Source organism: Myodes glareolus, chromosome 11 (assembly GCF_982192425.1).
Source record: "Myodes glareolus chromosome 11, mMyoGla1.1, whole genome shotgun sequence".
Taxonomy (NCBI): domain Eukaryota; kingdom Metazoa; phylum Chordata; class Mammalia; order Rodentia; family Cricetidae; genus Myodes; species Myodes glareolus.
The window spans coordinates 26,606,044-26,630,769 of NC_142036.1; the positions used below are offsets into that span (position 1 = coordinate 26,606,044).

At 43.8% G+C, this 24,726-nt stretch overlaps 1 protein-coding gene across 11 annotated transcripts in view; it reads left to right on the top strand.

Annotated features, from left to right (window-relative positions):
• The window catches only part of Ttc7b (tetratricopeptide repeat domain 7B), a 215,952-nt gene that overhangs the window by 130,184 nt on the left and 61,042 nt on the right, over positions 1 to 24,726 (top strand). For all 11 annotated transcript variants that reach the window (XM_085697829.2, XM_085697833.2, XM_085697836.2 and 8 more), the window contains 3 exons: positions 318 to 375; positions 6,100 to 6,172; positions 9,166 to 9,326. In XM_085697829.2, the coding sequence (XP_085553955.2) occupies positions 318 to 375; positions 6,100 to 6,172; positions 9,166 to 9,326 (292 nt within the window). The remainder of the gene's footprint in view (positions 1 to 317; positions 376 to 6,099; positions 6,173 to 9,165; positions 9,327 to 24,726) is intronic.

Here is a 24,726-nt window from a genome sequence, read left to right on the forward strand (position 1 = left end):
TTTAACAGAAATGTGCTTGAAAAGTAGTGGTGATAAGCCAGACTGGATTCACGTTCAGAAAGATACGGCTGCTATGTGTGTGACATATAGGACTAAGGTCCCAAAGCTCACACTGTCTCTTTGACATTGTTCCACAGTAATGTCCACTGAACATGGGAAGAGCCTTGGGGATGGGACAGGGATTCCGTCCTAACAGTGCCTGGTGCACTAGGCCCTTGGAACTTGGTACATGTAACATGGCTTTCGTGGTGGGTTTAGTTCTGTCATCTCCCCCCCCCCATCTTTCCTGCCACCCACTAACAGAACCCTTTTCTCAGCTTCCTTGCGAGGGATGCAGGAGGTCCTGCAAAGGAAGGCGCTGCTTGCGTTTCAGAGGTGAGTGGGAGTTCGTCTTTTCACTCTGTATACGTAGTGACAACCGAGGATGATGAGTATGAGAAAGGCAGGATATTTTTAAAGATTATGTAAACAGTGTTTTGCCGTGGAGAGTATGTTGTCTTGAGCAGCAAACATGAAACCTCGAAACTGGAAGCAGGATATCACTCCTTGCCCTGATCGCCCACTTTTAATCTATTTGGGTATTTTTTATTCATTCCTGATAAAGTGATTTCAGCACAAGAAAGGTAGACACTTTGTCTATAGAGCTGGTTCCTTTATTGGAGGCATTTGTCATTGTCTTGAAAAGAGGTCCTTCTTTTCTGACTTTTTCTGCATGTTAGACTGTAGGCTGTGACATTTAACAAGTGCAGAAACCAGAGGTCTGAAAGTCTCTGAAACGCCATGATAACAGCCGCCCCTAACCCACTGCCCACAACACCTTCACACTTGAACAGGACATTGTTATCATCAATTCCGTGGTTATCCCCATGCCTCTGTACGTACCTGGTGGGCAGGACAAGCACTAATGCCATTGCAGTTTGGGGAGGAGGTGCAGGAGTGAAAGGAGCCAGTGTTGAGCCAGCATCTTTTCCTTGTAACTAACTTTGCTCATTGCAGGTGTAATAAATCATCAAAATCAAGTTAATCCCTGAAAATCGAGCCCTGTGAGATGAAATCTAGAATTGGAATTGATCCTGTCGTTTTAAATATACCTGAGTTACATTGATTTCTTAAAACTGTGCTAGAAACTTAGTTGCATCTTTGAAGACCTCATGAACCAACCTATACCAGCCACCGTTGTTAGATGCTTTCCTCAGCGATGCGTAGTATGTATCGGCCATGTTGTCCGTGTGCCTTTCTCATGGCGTCCTCATCACCTGGTTTTTCTCCACCGAAGTGCCCGAGCCTCATTTCTTTGTTTCCAAGCAGGCTTGTCCAACTTCCTCATTTTGCCGTCCTGTTCTTGACGTCTGCATAGACCCTGGCTCTGGGCTCAGCTTTTGTTATAGTGTTTCTCAGCCCAGCGCAGGAAAGCATTTCCATTTCAAATGATTCCAGGTTTTGCTTTCTCCAGTTCTAGTCAAACCCACACGCGGATGCCTGAGAAAGTGGCCACCACATCTGTTTCATTTTCCTTAAATCAGCAGTCTCACTGGGTCTCTAAAAACAGCCACGGTGGTGGTCTGCCTGGGGCTGCCTGTGCAGAGAGGGTTATGTAACAGCTGTTCTGTTGGCCTGAATTCTTTTCTCTTCCTTCTCTGCTTAGGTTTGAATTCAAAGAGATTTAGCATGTTTGTTCATAAGGGACTAAGGAGAAATAAGCTCTCCTAATCTAACTGACTACTTTGCAGAAGGCTAACCTAAATTAGTGTTTATCTGAAATGCAGAATGTTTTTCAAATGCATACAATCATTTTGATTCAAGTAGACATTGACTATTTTAGTGAATTGGGAACCTAATAAAAGCTTTAAGGAAAAGATTTTAAATAAATAAGAAAGATTGTATTAATTCTTAAATGTAAATAGAGCATTTAAATCCACTTGTTTTTCTACTATGTATTTTATATGGTTTTCCCCAAAGTTCTGTTTATACTATTATTTCGCTTCTGGTTTTGCTGTTCATTTGTTTTGTTTGAAAAGAAAGTGGTACATTTCAAAGAGGGATGGCCAGTGGGAATGAAGTTTTAATCATAACTAGAGCCAGAATGTGGAAAGATTGTTTTTCGGGGCCCTCAAGGGGGCAATGTCTGAATATATCAAAGTGGTGTGGCTTTACCCAGATACTGAGCTATCAGCCCATAACCTAGTCACCTCCACCATCCATGCCGAGCAGAAATATGACGAAGTAAATACTCCTGTGTGCAGTGGTGTAAGCTTTGCTTCAGTGAACTTCCACATCCTCTGGAGAAAAGCGGTCCTAAAGACGGTGACAGCATGTGTCTGTCATGCATGCACCATTAAACGCTGCTCCTACATCATCCATGTCTGCCACTCAGGGTGGCATGGGATACATAACTTCACTTTCCTGTCTCTCTCTCCCCTAGCTTGGGTTTAAGTGTGGTGGGTGTGTGTGTAGAGGATGATAGCTTAGGGCTGAGCTGGTCCCAGAATGCGGACGCAGTGCTAAAGCTACCTGGACAAGCTAAGGTGTGCCCCTAGCGAAAGTGCTCTGATTTAACTCTGCGTATTACTTCCTAATTCACGAGTTCTTTGCTCATTGTAATCAGAACTGAAGGGAATTTTGAGAAATTAGCCAGATAGGACAGCAGGATGGTGGTATAAAGACCAAGCCTTGGCATCATACATTTCCCTTTTCCATTTCTGTTTTTGCCTTCTTTTTTGAGTATTCTAAGGTAAGATGCTTATAATAGATACTACATAAATTGTAGTCATCATTGTTGTGATATCTGTGCTTTATGAGCCAGAAGCAGAATTGATCAGCATTGTCTATATTCTTGGCTCAGCTCTAGACACTATTGGAGCTGGAATTTAGGAGTCCATTGGACGTGCTGGGCTCTAGCCCGGTAGTCTGAGCCATCCATGTTCCAACAGCAGCCCAGTATGCCTTTGTCTGGCCACTGCATCTGTTACACTGCGAAGATCATTTCTGGTCTTTTTCTGGTAGGGTGGGAAGAGCTCCCTAAGGAAAACTTGTATTATTTATCTCCAGACTTCCTAGAGCCTTATTCTTTGGAGTAAGTACTGCATAATATAAATGGATAGATAAACAGATGAGTGGGTGGGAGTGGATAGGGGTAGGTGAATGGGCAGGTGGATTAGTAGGTGGATGAAAGGGTAAATCAGTAAGTGGGTGGGTTAATGGATGGGTAGTGATCGGAGAGTAGGTGTATAGATTAGTAGATAGATGGGAGAATGGGTGACTGGATGGTTGGATGGATGGATGGGAGAGTGGGTGAGCAGAAGGGAGAATAGGTCGATGGAGAGTCAGATTGGTAGATGGGAGAGTGTGGATGAATGGGTACATAGATGGGTAGGTGGCAGGTAGGATGATAGATGAATAGATACTTATCTATTCATGGAAGAAGAATAGATACCCATCTTTGTCATGGAAGAAAAATTGAATTCTTTAAAGCATAGGTGCTTTATCAATTGAGGCACTGTGAGCTTCGCTGTGATAGCATTTTAGGTTGCGTGAGTTTCTTTTAGCAACCTGGCCAGGTGCTCCCTACATGAGGATGGCTTGTGGAGCTGCTTTGGATTCATGTAGAATTTTCAGAATTGCAGCTTCTTGGGCACTTGGTTTTCATTGAGCAAAGTAGCAGTAAGCATATCAAAGGGCCCTTGTCCCAGGAAGCTTAGCTGCTGGAGCTGTCCCACACAACTGAAGCAAGCTGTGTGGCGTCTATAGGGGTGAACCCCACTTGTTTTTTCTTGTTTTATTTGCTATTTCCCACCTACCCCCTTTCTTTTGCTAAAGTAGTTAGTTTCATTCATTAACAAAATTATGTAAGTAAGACACTTAAAACTGCATGTTTTAAGGTGTGCTTCAGTAGAAATGGGCAGTCGGAGTCTCATTATTAGCCTCAGTGGAAATTCTTTAGAAGTCACCATAATGTACTCTGCAAATGGCAAAACTGCTAGCACTTCCAGTTTGTTTCTTTTACAGGCCTGTGGTTAGTGACCCACAATTCTGTGATGAGACCAGAGTGGGGCCTTTGCCCATAGCGATCACCATCCACACTCAGAATTCACAAGAGCAGCTGCCAGCTTTTCACTTAGTTGGCACTGGATAGAAGCAACCATGATTTGACTTACTTTGTGGAAAAATACAAACTGGGCTGAGAAAAATTACAGTTCTGACAAATTATTTTTGATGGCTGTAGAAACCTGGTCTTTTTATTTTTGAAAGAAGACGAGATAAAATAAATTACTCTGCATAATAAAATGTTTCTTCATAATCGATCTTCTACCCATTTTCACTGGATAATTGAGAAAGACAGAAACCATGACATTTTCACCTCACCCATGAGCACCAAAGAAAATTCCTTTCATTACTCATGCGTGGAGAGCCAGGGCGTGTCAGTCATGCAAGCTGGAATGCAGTGGAGACAGCTCTAGCGAATGCTCAGATGCCGTCGCTTAAACCCAGGCCAGTAAAGCCCAAAGGTTGTGGCCTGTCGAGGGGCTGCTAGTAAGGGTTCTCCAGGACTCCCTCGTTGATATTAACAACTGGAGCCGTGGGGTTCATGGGTGAAATGCTCGCTGCACGGGCATGAGAACCTGATTTGATTCTCAGCACTCACATAAAAACTTGATGTGGTGATGCGTTTTCTTAATCCTGGTGCTGAGGAGGCAGAGTCGGGGATCCCTGTGGCTCACTGGCCAGTCAGTCTAGTCATAGTTCAGGGAAAGACAAGACCTCAAAAAAAAAAAACAGTATGAAGAACAAGAACAATAGAACAGAGATTTCTGTCCTCCAGATGTGTACTCACAGGCAAGCCTACCAGCACACATGTGTACAGCATACACACAAATATAAAATAATAAAAACTATTTTTAAGTAAATTAAAATACTAAGGAAAGAGCAAACCCCAGTTATTCATACAGTACAGCATTTGCCCAAACAGTACCCAAGTTCATTTTCTGGGTCGTGCATATTACATGTTTTTTTCTTTTCCCGTGGAAATCTGACAATTATGTAAAAGACCAATGTCTGTAGAAAACTTTGGCGAGTTGGCCACAGATGACTCCATAATAATTTCAGTTTCTATTTCATCTTGAACTTGCTGTCTGTTGGTGAAAGTCCCTCTTTTGATCACAGAATGCTGTCAAAGCAGAGATGGTTCTTTGCTATCCAGGACCACACTTGGTAATTAGTCTGCTCCATGCTCCCTTTTATGGAAGTTAAGTTTGTTTTTCTCTTCCTACCAGATTGTTAAAAGCAGAAGTAGGTTCTGTACACTATCACATTTTGAATTGCTTCTGATGAAATACATGAACTTCCACATAAAAGTCGAAGAAGGTTACACTTGCAGCCTGTTAGACAGCCCAAGCAGCCTCCGCATCCAGCAGCCAGGACCAGGGGATGGAACCAAGCCAGGTGTCCAACCACACTGTCACACAACATAGTTAGAGGAGCACAATTAGGGAGCTGCATGGAATTTAGTAGACTCCTTACAGAGTAAATGGGTGTCTTTCTTTCCTCCTCTGGTTCACAAAAATCCAAACCTCATTTTATAAGCAAAACTGGTCTTTGATTTTCATATGGCTTTTTCTGAAATCCAGAAATTTGGATGAAGTAGCGTTAAGGCCACACCAAACTTAACCAAAGTAGTCATCATCTGGCCACGAGTTTATATAAGAAAAGGGTAAATACTTTTTCAGGGCCCATGGCCTGTTAGTTGTTTTTATCATGACCCAGAATGACACTGATTTCTATTCAGCAAAGGGCTATCTAGGGATTGATTACCTGTCTCTAGGCCCCTTCAGAGTCTGGGAACCTCTATGGCCATTTTAGGTTCTGGATAAGAACCAAGCACATATTCCAATTAATTTAAATTTAATTTAATTTTAATATTTCATATTAAAACATAATCTGTGTATGGTGGTCAGATTGTGTAACATTAGCGGTATTGGGGAAGGGTGAGGAAATGATACATAATTCAGCTGAAAATGGGACACAGAATGCAGATGTGCAGAGAACTTGTGATGGGACATGCAGAGGTGGCCTCGTGTTCTAATCGAGTGAATACTTTTTCAGGGCCCACAGCCTGTCACCTACAGACCACCAAGCAGCTTTCTACCTGGCTCTGCAGCTGGCCATCTCCAGACAGGTCAGTGTCTATAACGTCCCAAGCTCCAGTTCCTGTAGTCGGAGGCGTTGTCAGACCTCCCTTCCTTTGCCTGACGCTGCTCTGGGGAAAGACCCTGGGGTTCCAGATGGTTTGAGCATGTACTGTGAAGGTAGACGGCCTAGGCTGTACTACTGAGAGTAAATCCACAAAGGCCCAGTCTGGAGCCAGGCGGCAACACAAGTGCAGGACAGGCATGCACCCTGATTCCAGGGTCACCAAAGGGCCTTTGTTGCTAAGAGTAATGGGGTCGTGGAACCCAGTGCTGCGTTTCATGGTGGAGATTTAGTCACTGGTGGGAACCTGACTGTCAAGGGGTATCTGTGCTTAACTGAAAAATACTGGAAGGTATCAAGAGACACCAGATCTTTTAAAATGCATAAAAGTCATGAACGCTTCCACCGTTGCATGTTCTTGCTGGAAGGCTAAACCTTGCTAGCTTCATCTTCCCAAAGGCGGCTTAGGCTGCCTTTCACATCCTAGTACCCTCATTCCTTCCCAGGTATTCTAGAAACAGCACCCATATGCTTGCTAGCCCACTAGGAGCAAGACACTGGTGGTGGCCCCAGCACATTCCTGAGTGCACACTGAAAGGGTGAATTCCCTAGAGGCTGGCCTGAGGTATGCGCCACTCTTCCCAGTTGCCTTAGAATGGTGTTAAGAAGTAGCTGCCATTGGCATCTTGGAAACACAGCAAGCCAAGATGCCAGCCCTAGAGAGGTTTGTTACCTGGTGGAATGTGGCTCACAGCTGGACTGGTTAGGAGCTGCCACTGCAGCAGAGGTGGGCTGAGCACTGATCTGTTTTCCCTTCACTTCCTCATGAAGCCATTTTCCATATAAAATATCAGTCTTTTCCACTTGAGGTCAGGAAGGGAGGACCCATGTCTGCCATTGTCATTGCCTAGCCTTGGCACTTGAACACTGCTGGTATGTGTTTGACACCCAGTAAGACTTTTTTAATGAAGGAGCCAGCTCTGAACCCTGCATCTACTCCTTTCTAAAGATAACATTTTGAGCCCCATCTCTATCCTTAAATACTTGCCCATCCCTACAAACCAGCAGCACCGTGAGGATAGCTGCCTTTGCCTCCCTACTTCAAGCTGAGGAATGATCTCATGCAGGAGGCTGTTGCGTAGAGAGTGGATAAGTAGATGGAGACTTATGGGTGCAACTCATCCACCAGGATTACAGGCATGAGTGTTGAATCGCCAGGGCTCTAAGTGAGTGTGTCCCTGCGACCTGGGACAGAGGTCATGACCCTCCAGAGAGGGTAGAGAAGGATCAGAACAGCCAGAGTCCCCCCCCACCATCACTCAGCAGGTGTACTCAAGGTACCTCACCTCTCTGTACCTGAACTTCCTCCCTGACACTGAAGCATGAGCGTAGCGCTGACTGCTCTAGGGTTCCATAGAAGGAAGCCTCCGTAGATCCATGTGAAACTGAGATTCAGAGTGGAAAATCGGGAGGCTCGGGAAAAGGAAGTCATAGAGTCTCCTAAGGGCTGAGATTCCTGAAGATTTGGGAAGAGGCAGGAGAACTGAAGGGCAGAGTTGGAAGCCACACAGGAAGGAGTCCCCTGTGCAGATAAGTTAGATGCCTCTGTGCCCAGCTCTGCTTTGAAATCCAACTTCAGATTTTCCTTTCTATTAAACCTGAAATCTAATGTGTTCAAATACCTACTGTACATTGAACCCTGGGCTCCATGCCCCTTTAATCTTCATTAAAGACCATGTTGTGAAGCTGGATGACACTAGATGGTTAGTGGGTAAGGTTCTGCTCCCTGACACTCATGTGAGAGCCAGATACAGTAACACATCTATAACTACAGCACTGTGGGACAGACACAGGTGGATTTTGGGAGCTCTGGGTTCAGTGAGAGACTTGCCTCAAAAAAATGAAGTTGGAGAAGGATAGAGAAAACACCCCATGGCAACCCTTAGCCTCTACATGCACATCTACAGGCAAGTGCACATGTATGCACCACTTACACAAGGACATGATGAACAGCTGTTGCATTCATGGTTAAGGCTGTGCTTGAACCTGCTTAAATTTGGATACATCTGCTTTGCAAGTGGCCCTGTAATTTGTTTCTTGTCTCCAATTATTTTGGGATGTAGTTGGGAAAGGTGTGGGCTTTTGTTTGTTTGCATATTTCCTTCATGTCCAGTGGAGATCCAGACATCTGGTCCTTAGAAAGCTCTGTTAAAGGTTTCATGGCCTATGAAGTGTTTTAATTTCAATAATGCTATGAAAAGGGAGAGTGATTCAGCTAAGGCAGTTTAATCCCACTGAATGAGCATGTGATCCAACCAGATTCTCTGAATGTGGCCGGATTTTCTGAATGTGGCTGGCCTGCAGTCTTTCTGAGAAGCCATTGACAATGACACTGGGACTGGTTTCCTCTGCATATACTGGATTTTTGGGATCCAGTCTGTTTGGATGCTCACCTTCCTGGACCTGGAGGGAGTGGGGAGGAACTTGGACTTCCCACAGGGCAGGAGACCCTGACTGCCCTTGGGGACAAAGAGGGAGGAGGAGAGGGGGGGGAGTGGGAGGGCGTTGGGAGGAGGGGCGTAAATGGAAACTTTTTATAATTTAATAAAATTACTTTAAAAAAAAAAAAGAACCCTTGGTAGTTTGCCTGCGTCTCCATTTGCAGTAAAGTCATCTTAGACATAATCAAAAGTTCATTGGTTCTGTGAGGAACAAAAGTGAGAACGTGTTTCTCCAGAGAGATGGAAGAGTGTGTGGGCAGTTAACTAGAGAATGGGGTCTCTCTGGTCCCTTGTCAGCCCTATTACTGCTGAAGAGGATGTGCTCCCTTATTTGGCCAGTGTCATGGGGATGCCATGAGGTTGCCCCCTAAAATATGGGTGCAGTACGATGTGAAACCGCTCACAATACACTTTCTGTAACCATGGCCCCTTTCTGTGGAACTGTTTAAACATTCCGTTTGGTCTTGTTTTAAACCAGATACCAGAAGCTCTCGGGTATGTCCGTCAAGCTCTTCAACTCCAAGGTGATGATGCCAACTCCCTGCACCTCCTCGCTCTCCTGTTGTCAGCCCAGAAACACTACCATGATGCTCTCAACATCATTGACATGGCCCTGAGTGAATACCCAGAAAATTTTATGTAAGTAATCCCACATTATCTCCCTTACTCTGGAGTTACTGGATGAGCTTCACTCTCCCTGTTTCTCGTCTGTCAAATGTGAGACCTTCATGAACACTCAAGGAGGACAGAGAATCTGTTGTCCCACCCCACCCCACCCCCATTTCCTAACTACCCGTGATGTGCCTCAAGTCACCCTCACCTGCTCTTCCCTTCTGTGTGCCCTGGAGCACAGATGATTGTACCAAGATGGTGGTATGGGACAATTGTCTATATTCTGTCAATTATGTTTTAAATAAACGCTGACTGGCCAGTAGCCAGGCAGGAAGTATAGGCAGGACAACCAGACAGGAAGTAGAGGTGGGTCAATGAGAACAGGAGAATTCTGGGAAGGAGGAAGCCCATTCCTCCCGAGTCCTGTCCTAATCACAGAAGAAGGAAGATGTGATTGCCTCACTGAAAAAGGTACTGAGCCATATGGCTAACATAGATAAGAATAATGAGTTAATATAAGTTATAAGAGTTAATAAGAAGCCTGAGTTAATGGGCCAATCAGTTTATCATTAATATAGACCTCCATGTGATTTATTTGGGATTTAACGAATACAGGAACCGGGCAGGACAGAAACCCCTTGTCAACAAATGGCACCCAATGTGGGGCTCAAACCCATGACCCTGAGATTAAGAGTCTCATGCTCAAGAAAAATATTGTAAATACTAATACCAGTGAGCTTGACTGTGACAGAATCCTGTTACATTCCAGTGACTGGAGTATGGGAAGTATTGCTCTGGAGACTGTTTGTCCTGTGTCCCTTGAGAGCTCCCATAGGCTCTGGGCAATTATCCTGTAACTTGGATCAGGGTACTTTACCTCTCTGAGCCTAGGTTAATCTCTAGGAAATACAATTCCTTGGATAAGTTAATAAGTATACATACTGTAAGAATGGTCATCATAAGCAGCCCCAGGCTGGAAGCTGCCTGTCCATCATCACATCTGTCCTCTGAGTCACATTTTTTATTGAGCCAATGGATGTAGGATTCTTTGACTCCTGGTAGTTGGGCTTTGTGGAGAACATTGTCTTCTGGGCTACTGGGTTACCATTTTATCTCAGTGGTGCTTAGTTACCAGTACATAGTGGCCAGGAATAGTAAACACCCCAGCAGGCAGGAGGGTTCTAATTGTCTGCATGGCTGCAGATCCAGTAACAGGGTGGGGACAGCTTGGGACTTGGGGAGCACAGGGAGAAGGGAAGGAATGTGGAAGGTGGCCCTGCTTCCTCTCTACATTCAGAAGTACTGCAGCAGCATATAAATGGGTCACTGCTGGCTTGATCTCCTGCCTCATCCCCTCCTGGGGGTTCTAATCAGTGCTTTTTCATCTCCTCTTGGAAAATTGGTTCACACATTTCCAGTACAAATATTTCCTTTTCCAGTACAAGGAAAGGGCGCTTCTCCTCTCCCCAGTGAGAGCTGTCTCCTTATAATCCAGGAAGCCTCTGACTGGTGTTTGCCTCTATAGGCTCAGCTTTTTGCAGAGTGAACTAAAAATCTTTGCTACAGTTTTGCTTCTTGAACATCTAAGACTTGCTCTTGTGATACCTGTATATTTATCCCAAGGCATCTATCCCTGTAGAATCTCAGTGTTTAAATTACTTTAAAAAGTATTTGTTCCTTTCTCAATCTTGATATAGTAGTAAAGTACATGATAAAATTGAATTTGATCTCTCTTATCAGTCCTTATAAAGCACCCTTCTGTGATTCCTGCCTCCTGCCCTGTGTGAGTACACACCCACTCTGCCCTCTAGACCCTGCACTCCAGCACGTGACTCCTCTCTCAGTAGCTCACTCCAGCTCTGTCAAGGAGCTTCCTAGACCACTAGCCACACTGCACAGGAAGCAGTAAGCAATGATGGCTGCCGTGGCGATGCCTCCAGGTGACAACAGCTGACAGCCTTTTCAAGCCGTAGAAATAAGGAGCAGCAGAGAGGAGACGTGTAAGGGCAGCAAGCCTGTTATTCCAATGCTAAGCCGTGAGCTAGAGAAAGCATATGGCAGCAGGTCTGAGAGCAGCCCATGACGTGTTCACTTTTCAGAGATTCGTGTTCTTCCTTTGTGATCAGAACTTCTCCCCAGGTTTTAGTAAGAATAAGTTTCAGTATACTTATTTTAGTAAGAATATTACTAAAAGTTGGACCAAATGTGGGTCCTGTGGTTACCTGCTGACCTGGGTAAAGCCTGTTAACACCAACCTAAACAAGAGTGACTCCATTCATCCCTGTCTCTCTTGTTGAACAGCTGTCAGATAAGATGGTTGAAGGTTCTCATAGAAGCAGCTGGTCCTCCAGCATTACCCCATCTGCACTGGTCTGTTCTCCCTTACTATAACAAAAAAGAAAATAAAAAGATCTGAAGCTGGGTTAACATTTGTGAAGAAAATAGATTTATTTATATATTTATCTAGAGGTGTAGATGTTGCACGTCTTTGATGGGGATCTCCCTGACTGCATCATATCTGTTACATGGGGATGGTACATGGAGGCAACACATGCACAAATGAGAAGTTGCAGTGTGAACATGGGTCAAGAGAACAGGACTGGTCCAGCCTTGCACTGTTACAGTAAGCTGTTCACAAGAAAATTAACCAGGGTCCTGTAAGAATTACATCAGTTACTTAGAAGGGTAGCGCCCCCAGTGACATAATTACCTTGTACTAGGTTCCACCACTTTCCACCATCACCACACTGAGGATCAAGCTTCCAATACCTGAACACTTGGGCACACAAACCATGACCAAAGCATATACCACATGCTTTGGTTTGCAGCTGTGTCTTTCAAAGATTATTGTGTTAAGGCTTGCTCCCCAAGGTGACACTTTGGGAAAGTACTTTGGGTCTTAAACGGTAGTATCTTGGCTACTTTTCTGTTGCTGTAACAAAGCATCATGACCAAGGCAACTTATAAAAGAAAATGATTGTTGGGAGCTAACAGTTTCAGAGAATGAGTTCATGACCATGATGGCAGGGAGCATGGCAGGCAGGCATAGCACTAGAGCAGTATCTAAGAGCTTATAACTTGGTCCGCAAGCCTGAGGCAGGGAGAGAGCTAACTGGGAATGACATGTGCTTTTGAAATCTCAAATCTGCCCCCAGTGACATACCTTCTCCAATGAGACCATACCTCCTAATCCTTCCCAAACGGTTCTACCACCTGGGGACCAAGCATTTGAAATATGAGCCTATGGGGGTCATTCTCATTCAAACCACCACAGATGTATGTATCTGATAGAAGTTTCTAGGTTATTGGTTATTGTTATTACCACCTGTGGCTTATGGATAAAGACACGTAATGTGCCCTGGGCTTTAGTAAGTCTAAGGTTCTACTGGAGGCATCATTAGGACCTTAGCTTGTCTTCTCTCCGCTTTCTTTTTCTTTATGACCTACAAGCTGAGTTTGCTCCATTAGTTCCTGCCGAGATGTTCTGTCTTTGTTAGTGACACAACACTTATTTGTGACCTGGAACCTCTAGAACCATGAGCCAGAGTCAACCCTCCCTATGTATGAGATGATTGCTGTAACTCTTTCAGTACAGGGTCAGAGTGGACTATACGGCAGCCTCATTCTCCATGAAATCATAACTCATGTTTTCGTACCTTGAAAAAGCTTAACAGGGACCTAAAAAGTCTAAACTAAGAGGTACCATCCCAGCCATTTTGTCATTTGAAACAGAACTGTAAGTGAATAAATATTCACCAGCTAGTATTTTCGAGAACCAGAATTTTTTTTTTCTTTTTTGGATGGAGCCACGCAGCAGGGTCTTATGTGGCTCAGTCTAGCTTAAAACTTACCTTGTAGCTTAGGATGATCTTGAACTCCTGGTCCTCCGCCTCCACTTTCCCAATGCCAGGATTATAAGTGTGTGCCCTCATACCCAGTTTATGATGTGTTCAGGATGGAGCCCAGAGCTTCATGCATGCTAGGCAAACACTGTACCAGTGGAGCCACATGAGTCACAGCCTCAGCCAGGAATTCGTTCCTAAAGGAACTCCAAAAGCAAGTCTGGAGAAGCTGGTGTTGTGGGCTTAGTTCTCCATGGAAGGAAAGGAATGCAGATTCTTTTTATAGAAGTTAAGGGTTCAGCTATAAGAATTGGGCAAACCTGGCTTTGAACATCAAACCCTCCAGCTCTGAATAAGTCACTTAATGACTTTGTCTCATCTTTTCATTTGTAAAATTGTGGATAATAAAATACCTATATCAGAGGATTATTGTAAGAATTGAGTTAGCTAATGCATTTATAACGCTATTGTAACTGAAAGTAATTTGTATTATCAAACCACCCCGTGGCTTCAATTGTTATCAAATTGTTTAATTGTATCAAATAATGATAGAAACTAAAGAATATTTATTTAGTATATTTAAGACGATAGTATAAAACATGAATATTCATTCTTTATTTAAAGAAAAGAACATTAATGGTGCCCATGCATTGCCTTTGCATTCATCTGTGCTCACACATTTTTATATTTGCAGATAGGTCTTACGTGATATAACGGATGAGTTTCCTTTCTATCCAGTCCTGTTGCTACTCACCTACCCGTTAGTTATTGTCTTGACTTCTATGTTGATCATTGTCTTATATCTCTTTACACTATCTATGTTTATACTTGTAAATAACAAGGATTTTCAGTTTTGAATGTTTTTATGTATTTTAAAATATAACCCAGATACTACTTGCTTTCAGTGCTTAAATTATGTTCCTGAGGTTCTGTCTTGTTGCATCTTTATCCAATCTACTGTAAAGAGACAAGATTGCTTTCTTTGGGGACTGTGATAGGAGGTGCTGCTGTAAATATTTCCACAAGTCTAGCACCTACGTTCAAGGGTTCTCATGGATTCTATGGGAAATGGATAGGTCATAGCATTTGTGTTTTGTGGTTGCTTGGTCTGGTGTCCCTTTTCCTCTCTCCCTCTCCCTCTCCCTTTTCCTCTCTCTCTCATCCTGGCTGGCCCGGAGCTCACTATGTAGACCAGGCTGGTCTTGACTTCACAGAGATCTGTCTTCCTCTGCCCCCCAATGCTGGGATTAGAGGCAGGCATGTACTACCATAGCTGGCGGATAGGTGTATTTTTTACTTTACCAGTAATTCCAAAGCATTGGCCAGGTTGCATTCCTTTTGGTCCTAGAGCCCCTGTGACTCCTGCACCAATATTGCCAGACTTGTTCTTCTCAGCACTGTGGCCACAGGCTAACGATTGCATTGTGAGTTGTGGCGTGCCCCTCCTTACCAAGTGAGATTGCATTTTTTTTTATTTGCACATTGCATTTAGCCTCCCCTTTTGTAAGGGATATATAGAAGTCTTTGCTTGTTTTTGACTTGGGTTATCCTCACAAATTATGAAATTTGTAAGGTTTTTTTATATTTATAAAAAGCAAGTTCTGGTTTATTTATATTTGTTGCTTCTCTTTTATCCTTAAGATTTATTTGTTTATTTATTATTTTTATGTGTGTGTGCCTGTGTTCATTTGTGTATATCATGTGTGTTTGGGAGCCCAAAGAGCCCAGAAGATTCCCCAGAACTGGAGTAATAGACAGATGTGAGCTACCATGTGGATATTGGGAACTAAACCCAGGCCTTCTTCTTTTTTTAATTTAAAATGAATTTTTAGCACAATATATTCTGATCATATTTCCCCTCCCCATCTCCTCCGAGATCCTCCCCAACTCCCCACACTTCTGAATCTGCCCCTTTTCTTTTTCTCTCTCATTAGAAAGCAAACGGGCATTTAAAAACAACAACAAAATAAAAACAAACCAAAATAGGACAGAACAAACAAATGGGTGTGTGGGGAAACAAAGAAATAGTATAAGAAACGCTTGTTGTGGTAGTTTGAATGTAATTGGCCCCCATAATCTCATGGAGAGTGGCACTATCTGGAGATTTCTTGGAGGAAGAGTGTCATTGTAGGGACAAGCTTTGAGGTTTCCATTGCTCAGGATACCCCCGTCTCACTCGACTTCCTGTTACCTGCAAGATGTAGGACTCTCAGCTACTTTTCCAGTACCACATCTGCCTGCACACTGCCATGCTCCCTGCCTTGATGGTAATGAACTGACATGAAACTGTAAGCGAGCCCAATTAAATGCTTTCCTTTACAAAAGTTACCATGGTCATTGTGTCTCTTCACAGCAGTAGAATCCCTAAGACACTTACTTGCACATGTAGAAGAAATCCTACACACACACACACACACACACACACACACACTCACACACACACACACTATATATATATAAATTAAGAAAAAGACCTGTAAGGTAGAAAAATGTCAATCAAAACCTTATTAGACAAAAACCTTGAACCTCCTCCTGCCTCCTCCCCTAAGTGGCTGGTTACAGATGTATGCCCAGGCTCTACAGTGCTGGGGCTCACACCTAGAGCCTTGTACATACAAGGCAAGCCCTCCATCAGCTGAGTTACATCTCCTGCTTATTCTTATTGCTTTGTTATATGAGAGATAGGCTTTCCTGTACTTTGTGGGTCTCGTGATCATGGTCATGCTAAGCCTTTTCATACAAATTTCAAATCAGAGTGTCAAATTCTACCAAAAAACCTTAATTTTGAATGGGATTACATTAAATATAATACCTCAGTTGGGGAGAATTATCAGTTTTTGACAGTGGCTTTTCTAATTTCTGGCCATTGTATGACTGTAATGAACTAGGCCTTTAAAAATATTTTATGAAGGGCTAGAGAGGTGGCTCAGTGATTAGGGGAGCTTCCCACTTTCTCACAGGACTCAAGTCTGAGTCCCAGTACCCACATGGCAGCTCAAGCTGTCTGTAACCCCAGTTCCTTTGACTTTCATGGGCAAACTAAGACACACATGCAGTACACAACTGTACATGGAAGCAAAACACTCATACACATAAAATTTTAAAGAGTAGAGGAGGCTGAATGGTGGTGGTGGCACATGCCATTTATCCTAGCACTTGGGAGGCAGAGGCAGGCGGATTTCAGTGAGTTCGAGGCCAGTCTGGTCTACAGAGCGAGTTGGATAGCCAGGAATATTACACATAGAAACCTATCTTGAAAAAGCAAAACAAATAAAAAATAAAAAGAAAAAAAAGGGAAAAGATGGATAGTAATAATAATAATAATAATATCATCTTTATGAAAGCTAGACATTTTGGGTCACTCTAATCCCAGCATTTGGGAGGCAGGGGCAGGAGGACCAGGATTTAAAGGCAAGCCTAGGGAATAGTAAGACTGTCACAAATAAAACATATTCTTATGAGGTTTGGCAGTTTTCTTCATAAATATTTTGTTCATGTTTTACTAGGACTATTCTTAGTTCCCTGAAAAATCTTTTAGGTTTTTATATATATATACAGTTTATATTTGTAAAATGTTTTTTTTAAACTGGAGATCAGACCCAGTTCTTTTTTTTATGGTTTATTTAACATTTAACTTTATTTTATGTGCATTGTGTGAAGGTGTCAGATCCCCTGCAACTGGATCTTCAGACAGTTTTGAGCTGCCATGTGGGTGCTGGGAATTGAACCCGGGTTCTCTGGAAGAGCAGCCAGTGCTCTTAACCACTGAGTCGTCTCTCCAGCCCCTGTAAAATGTTTTTAATCTGATTTGTTACCTACATACTGCTAGAGTATAGAATGGGAACTGACTTTTGTATATTTTCTTAGTCTAGTTTAATTCTTAATAATTCAAATAACATATATCAATTATTTTGGAATTACTACTTAGATAATTTTATTAGAAATAATTAAAATTATATTCCCTAAACTCTCAGGGTTTTTGTACCTGACCTCACTGTGTTAGGACCTTGAGCACATTTGAATGGAACCCTTTCACTGTTTGCCATCAGATATTTATGCTTATTAGAGTTTTTACAAATACTGTTTAAGAGATAGAGGATGTTTCCTTATTCCTCATTTGCTAAGAAATGGTTTTTATGTTTTGTTTCAATTTGGTTTCGTTTTGGTTTTTCAAGACAGGGTTTCTCTGTGTAATTGTCCTGACTGTCCTGGAACTCACTTTGTAGACCAGGCTGGCCTCAAACACACAGAGATCCACCTGTCTCTGCTTCCCAAGTGCTGGGATTAAAAACATGAGCCACCACTTTCTGGCAGAAATGTTTTTATTCATCAAAAATAATACTGAATTTCATAAAATGGTTTTTCTGCATCAACTGAGATGATTGTATGACTTGACTCCTTTAATCTATGAATTATGTATTGATATTTTTAAATGTTAAACTAGCCATGTCTTCTTATAATAATACCATTTTGGTTGTGATAAGCTAACTTATTATGGATTTCCTTGGCCACCTTTTAAATGATTAGTTAAATTGATTGATAAATTTAATTGATTAATAATACCATTTTGATTGTGATAAGCTTATTTCTTATTGATCTCCTTGACCAATGTATGTTTACATTCAAAATAGACCTGTAATTTTGTTTGCTTTTATATCCCCATCATATTTTGGCTATAATTGGGTTAGGCTGGGCTCCCTAAATGATATGGAATGCTTCCTTTTTATTTTTTGAATCTGTCAGAGCAATTTGTGTAAGGTTAGAATTGTTATATTAAGACGACACTAAGGAGCAGCCCACCCAGACATTCTTTGAGTTTCTGCAGGTCAAGATTCATGAGGTACACAACCATCTTCCTTAGGTCCAGCATCCTATCGAAGACAAATTTAAGGGGCACATTGATTATATCATTTCTCAGTTCAAGCACAGTGATGGCCTCTGTAATCACTAGTCAAAACACTGCTCAAGAGGAGGTTTTAACTTAAACTGAGATCCTTTGAGAATATGTAGGCAAGTCTTACTATTTTTTATTTTATGCATATGAGTATTTACCTGCATACATGTATGTGAACCATGTATGTTCTGGTGCCCACAGAGACTAGCAGAGGGGGTCAGATCCCCAGAACTGTTGTTGCAGATGGTTGTAAGTCCCCATGTGGATGCTGGGAACTTAACAGAAGAACAACAAGTACTGTAAACCACTGAGCCGTCTCTCCAGATCCATCTTTCACCATGCCTCCCACAGTGCGGTGTGTGAATGTAGCAGTCAGGGCTGACTTATGAATGTTTTGTGTCTAGATCTTTTCACATAGTTTCCACTAGTGTAAAGAAATCATGACTGCCTGAAAAATCTTCCCAGGTGTGAGGATGAGGGATCCTCGCAGAGGAAGGTGTTTTAGAAGTGCTGTGTCCTCCGACCCAGAGAGATGGATGTTTTTAGTTGAAAACACCTGAAACTGTCCACCTACCATAAAGATCCAAACTTGTGTCTGAAAATTTTGAGAAGTCACTTTCTTGTGCTTTGTCTAACATCTGATGGTTTTATAAAAGTGCTCTCAATCCGAAGACCTCACTAATAAGCAGTACATGAGTAAGTGTGAGTGTGTACTCTACTCAAACAGGAAAGAAATCAAATCAAACTTCAGACAAAACTGTTGGAGAGTTGTATAGCTATGTTTGTTTCAGGGCACGAAGGAGAGGGACAGGGAGCAGGGAAGTTTAAAGGATACAGACTGCTTTGCAAAATGAAGCCTTCTAGAGGCTAGAGAGATAGTTCGGTCAGTAAAGTGCTTGCTACAAAAACATAAGCACTTGAATTCGGTCTCTGGAACCCACATAAGAAACTCTATGTAGGTGCTAAAGAGATGGCTTAGTGATTATGAGCACTAGCTGCGATCCTGGATGAGCAGGGTTCAATTCCCAGCATCTACATGATGGCTCACAACTTCTGTAACTCCAGTTCCAGAGGATCCAAAACCCTTTCTGGTCTCTGCAGGCTTACACACATGTGGGACACAGACATGCATGCAGGCAAAACACCCATACACATAAATTACTTTACAAGGCTGCATGTGATCTTTGTAATTCCTGCATTGAAAAAATAGAGACAGGCAGCTCCCACTGGCCAGTCAGCCCAGTCAGTGAGTTCCAGGCCAGTGCTAGACCCTGTCACTAAAACAAGGTCTAGAGCACCTGAGGAATGACTACTGAGGCTGACCTCCAGCATCTGTATGCACACACACAAGGTCTGGAGATGGCTGATGGATGGTGGCACCGCACTGTGAATGAACTTGAATGCCACAGAACCATATACTTAAAAATAGCTAAAATGGCAAATTTATACTATGTATACTTACTACCTTTATTAAAACAACTTTCTTTTATTTTATTGTTGATGTGCTTGGCTCTAGGATGTCTTCTAGTAAGTATTCTTCAGAATTAGATGACTAGGAACTGTTAGTGTCTGGATCATTAAGCCAGCCTTCTTTCGGAGTAGACTTGCTGAGCCTAGGTGACATATCCTACTTAGAATCCTGACGTGGGTCACCCTTCTGTGAGGTCTGGGTTTGTGGTGAGGTCTTTGGTATACTTGGATGCTTGTTAGGAGTAGGACCCCAGTCTGTTGACCAATCAATGGCTCAGAGGCCAACACAGCTTTTCCAATCAAAGACCTGGAAGACTGGGAGAGTGTTTACAGCTGTATTTCTTTGGGGGGGTTCAGGGGGACTCTATCCTGCATGGCCAGAAGTAGACATCCCCAACGGGATGGGTGGTACTCCCTACACCTCTTTCCCCATATTCACCTAGCCAGGCACTTCTGATTTAAATTCCTCAAATATCTTGTGCCCTTTCCAGAAGAGCCCTCCGCCTTAGGAGAATGTTTATTTCCTTCAAGGTGGACCAGTCTCCTTGGCAGCTGAAAGTCAGGTCTGTTCAGCAGATCGGGGAGAAGTCAGCCTGAGGCAAGAAGGTTGGCATTGAAGCCACCCCTTTCTAGTCAGCACTCAGAGAGCTGGTTTATTTTAATATTTTCCTTTTCAAGATCACTAATTTTCCTAGTGTCAGTCAGTAATCCCAAGAATCGCCTTCAGAACTCACAGCGTAGTTTCTGGAAACTGTGCTCTGCAGTGCCCTGCACAGCGGCTTGGGAGCCGTGGGGAAAGTCTGCCTGTTCCTTTCTCTGTGATTGCTAGGCCAAGGACATTGCTTACCACTGCCTGTACAGAACCTGAGGGCAGCTACTTTGCCCCTTGATGTCTCACGCCATCCAGTCGTGAGCCCTTAGGAAGGAGTCCACTTGTATGTGTAGACCCTGTTGTTTTGAGGGTAGCATGACATTCAACGGCTGCCATCACTAAAGCAGGAACTGAAGGTGGTCGTAATGATGGTGGCAGTATAATTCCAGAGGTGTTTTCAGTTCAACCTGGGCAGGTCGCTTCCAGCTTAGGCACCACGGCTCCGGAATTCAAACTGAGATCAGTTACCAAAACAGAAGCCAATAATGAGGCAAACTGCAGTGAGGTGATTTGTGTCCGTTGTTTGTTCTAAAAATACTTCTAGGTGGCTAAGGGCATATTCCAGTTGAACTGAGAGGCAAAATGTAAGGAATATGGTTCATCATAAAGAGGAGACAGGCTTAGGGTCACAAGCGTGCAGCCACATCATCAGGCTTGGCTCTGTCCCCAGCCCTTCCCCTCCCAGGGCAGGAGAAGAGGCAGCAGCTAAGCCCTGAAAAACCAGCTACTTACATATTCTTTGGCACTAAGAATCTTTGTTTTACCAAATCAGTGTGGTCTTGATTTTCTGGGACAGTTGACCTGAGAGTGAGGGTGGGTGTATGGTGCAGCTCAGTCACTGCTGACACCTGAGAGAGAGAGGAGAGCTGATGGGCTTCCAGACTTGCTAGCACATTGAGCCATGTCTCCTGGAGCACCTGAGGGTGTCAAGATGGTCACATTTTTACAACTTCCTTAGCAGTTAAATAGCTCACTTCTGTCAGGGAGCCAGAGGGTAGACCTGTCACCAGAGAAGCTGCTGCAATGAAGAGACCCAAGCCCTCAAACACGCCTCCCTGTTGGCCGCTAACCAGGAGGCAGAATGCATTTGGGTGTGTGACAGGACCAGGCACCAAGATTAACCCCTTGAAAACCTGAGAATAGCCTGTGATCTGTCATGTATCAGCAAAGAAAGTTGGACCAGAACACATTCCAAAACATTTAAATTTATGCCCATTTGGGTAGGCATGATGCCAGACTCTCCCAGCCATTGAACCTGACTTTTATTTGCCTGTTCTGCAAAACATTTGATTCTTCATCCCTGAAACATGATTTACTAAGCCCATTCAGGATCCTACCACGTCCACATGCTAGTGGGGCAGTCGCTCCGTGCTCTGCGGACTCAAGGGAGGACTGTGAGACAGCTGCCCCTCTGAATGGTACCCCAGACTGGGAGACCATGGCTGCCCCTCTGAATGGTGCCCCAGACTGGGAGACCACGGCTGCCCCTCTGAATGGTGCCCCAGACTGGGAGACCACGGCTGCCCCTCTGAATGGTGCCCCAGACTAGGAGACCATGGCTGACTGGTACACCTTTAGTGTAGCTATATGGGCAGCACTAGGCATAGTTTTAGCTCATCCCTCAGAAAGTGCTCAGGGGTTCTCTCTGGAAGGGGCAGGTACCATGTATTCCATACCACAGCTAGGGTTGCCCACAATTGTGAGCATAATGTGAATGGTTTGCAGAATTCCCACCTAGCTTAGGAACTAAAGGCATACTCCCAAGAGTCTCACTGGAGGCAAATGTGGTGCATACCAATAGTTCCATCTTCCCAGGAGCCTGAGAGTTTGGAACCAGCCTGCACAACATAGCAAGCCCTCAATTCTAAATAAATAAATTAATTTCTCCTGGGAATGAATAAGCACAGGAAGAATTTCCGAAATGCAAGAAGCATGGGAGCTCTTCCTGGGCATCTGTTTTCCTTTGTTCTTAAACAGACCACTGAAGTCTGTCCTCCGTTAGGGTGGGGGACTGTGAACAGACCACTGAAGTCTGTCCTCCGTTAGGGTGGGGGGCCATGAACAGCAGTGTTTTTTCGATTTAACTTAGCACCTACATCACCAGGGAACATAGATGTGTGTGGATTCTGAGTGGGAGCTGGCGGGTAGAAGAGAGATGGATTCTGTTTTTCACAAGAATCTTTCCAGTAGATTCTGCAGCTACATGTCTCGGTCTATACTCAGAGTAATAAAGTATTCAGAAATCTGTTAAGGCCTTTTCTAGCTTTGCATTTAAAACTTGTATCTTCTCTTTCTCCTGAGATCATAAATAAGAGATCATATATATATCGGTACAGTAGTTAGGTAAGCCAAATGATCTATGAAATTATTTCCTGGGTAAAAAATGAATAACCAGACCACTTGAGTGTCATTTACTGACTCTTTGCAATTAGTGAGGCTTCAAGGAGTATTTGGTATGGATTAGCAGTCATGTGACCTGGGTGACACTACATTCCTTCCAGCTATTGTGAAGGGGAATGGTAGGGCTGTGTCTCAGCTCTGGCTCCCGAATGGCGGTAAGCCAGCATCACAGGCTGCCCTGGTGCTATCAGTCACCATGGCTAAACCCAGGGCCTCAGGTTAGTTGTTTGTTCGTGTGTTTGTTTGTTTGTTTCGCTGGCAGGCACTGGTCCATTAAGAAATCCTTGCCTGGCCAACTGTGGCTCCAAACAGCACGTAGTAGGCATAGAAATGTTGGAAGACTGTCAACAGAGGTAGTTTGTCATGGCTCAATGGGAACCTTCAGAAGGTTGAAGGCATGCTTCTCCTGGACAGGGCTGACTGCACATGGCCTGCTTCGCCTTCTCTTTCGGAACACCTGTTTCCAAATGACTCATCTGGCTTCAAATCCTCATCTCTCTCCTCGTCGCCACATTGCTTTTCATCTCTCACATCGCTCGCATCAGTGGGGTCGGCTGCCAACCCATCTTTGTATTTAAAATTTCTTCTGAGCGCACTTGCCCCACCCACCCCTCCTGTGCAGATCCAGTCTTCCCTTTGCCTAGTGTGGCATGCATGCGTTCCTTCAGGTCCTTGCAGCAGCTCTGTTCCATCTCTCCAGGTGGGCTGCCCAGCTCTGTAAGGTGGGGGACGTCATGCAGGGTTCTGTGGGTCTGTGCCCACTGTAGCAAACCTCCCAGGCTGCTCTGCATAGATGCTTCTGCATTCAGCCCACATTCAGGAGATAAGCCAAGGAAGGCTCCTGGCATGAGGGCTCAAAAGTTCACAGAGCAGCGCAAGCTCCCAAGGATTCAAGTTCCTATAATTTTATTTCTAAGCCAGCAGCCGTGGCCACAGCCCTCATGCCTCGTTAGTGCAGGTTTGGATAGCTAATACACACGTTTCCTCTTGAAGCAGTGAGCAAGCTGGAGGAAACTAGAGCCTCAGACTTTCCAATTTTTTAAAATCTTTATGGATGTGTTTGCATGCAGTGTGTGTGTGTGTGTGTGTGTGTGTGTGTGTGAGAGAGAGAGAGAGAGAGAGAGTCTATGAGAATGTGGACTGTGTGGCTCAGGGCATAGTGGAGATTGAAGACCGCTTTAGATGCAGTCCTTGCCTTCTATGTTGTATGAGACAGGGCCAGCCCAGCTGACCAATTATCTTACGGGGATTTTCCTGTCTCCGCCTCCCATCCCACTCTAGGAGCACTGGGATAGACAAGTGCTATCTCATCTGGCTTTAGGTGGGCTCTAGGGATCCAAACTCAGGTGCTCATGTTTGCACAGCACCCACGGAGCCATCTCCTCCCCTCACTGAGCATTCTAGATCAGAAAGTTTCGTGAAGCGTATTAAGTTTCCGAATTTTGAAATACCGATCTTTTAGCTTTATCTTTCCCCCAACCCAACTTGGGACTTATGGGAGTGGACCCAGGAGGAGGTGAGCAAGAGTCACACAGGGTAGGGCAGATTCCCCAAGGTCAGAGAGTCCTCCTAGGAATGGTTACTTAGACTCAGTTCCTATAAAGAGCAATGAAATTTCCAATACCACACGGCCTAGCTCCTCACTAGGCAGTTGTATGTCCTTTCTTAGCCCTTCCCTAAGCCAAACATAGTCTTTATTCCATGATTTATCTTAGGATTCTTTGAAAACTTCCGAAGTAAGGTAAAATATTATTTAATGAATTTTAATGAAAAGTAAAAGTTTCAGTAACTGAGGCATTCAAACACCTAGAACTTTGATGCCTGAGACTTCGGGGTGAAAGGCAAATCCCAAGCACACACGCACAGATGTGGCTGCCCTTTAATGAATCTTGTGTGTGACATTCTAGGGCAGAACATGCTAAAACACCAGTTCAATTCTGTGATGAACTCCTCAAGTTCAAGGCCACGGTGTGGTCCTCACTGGGCTGGAGTTCTCAGAGGGCTAGGGCCTGAGCCTTATGCTACATTGTATTGCCTCTAGTCTTGCATTTGGGAGTTTTAAATACTTGGTAGTGGAGTAGACAGTGCTATGCCCACCTCCTCATTAGTGTCATTATAAGATTTGAGATCATCCTCTGCTTCTTGTTCAGTACTCTGGAAGTCAGACAG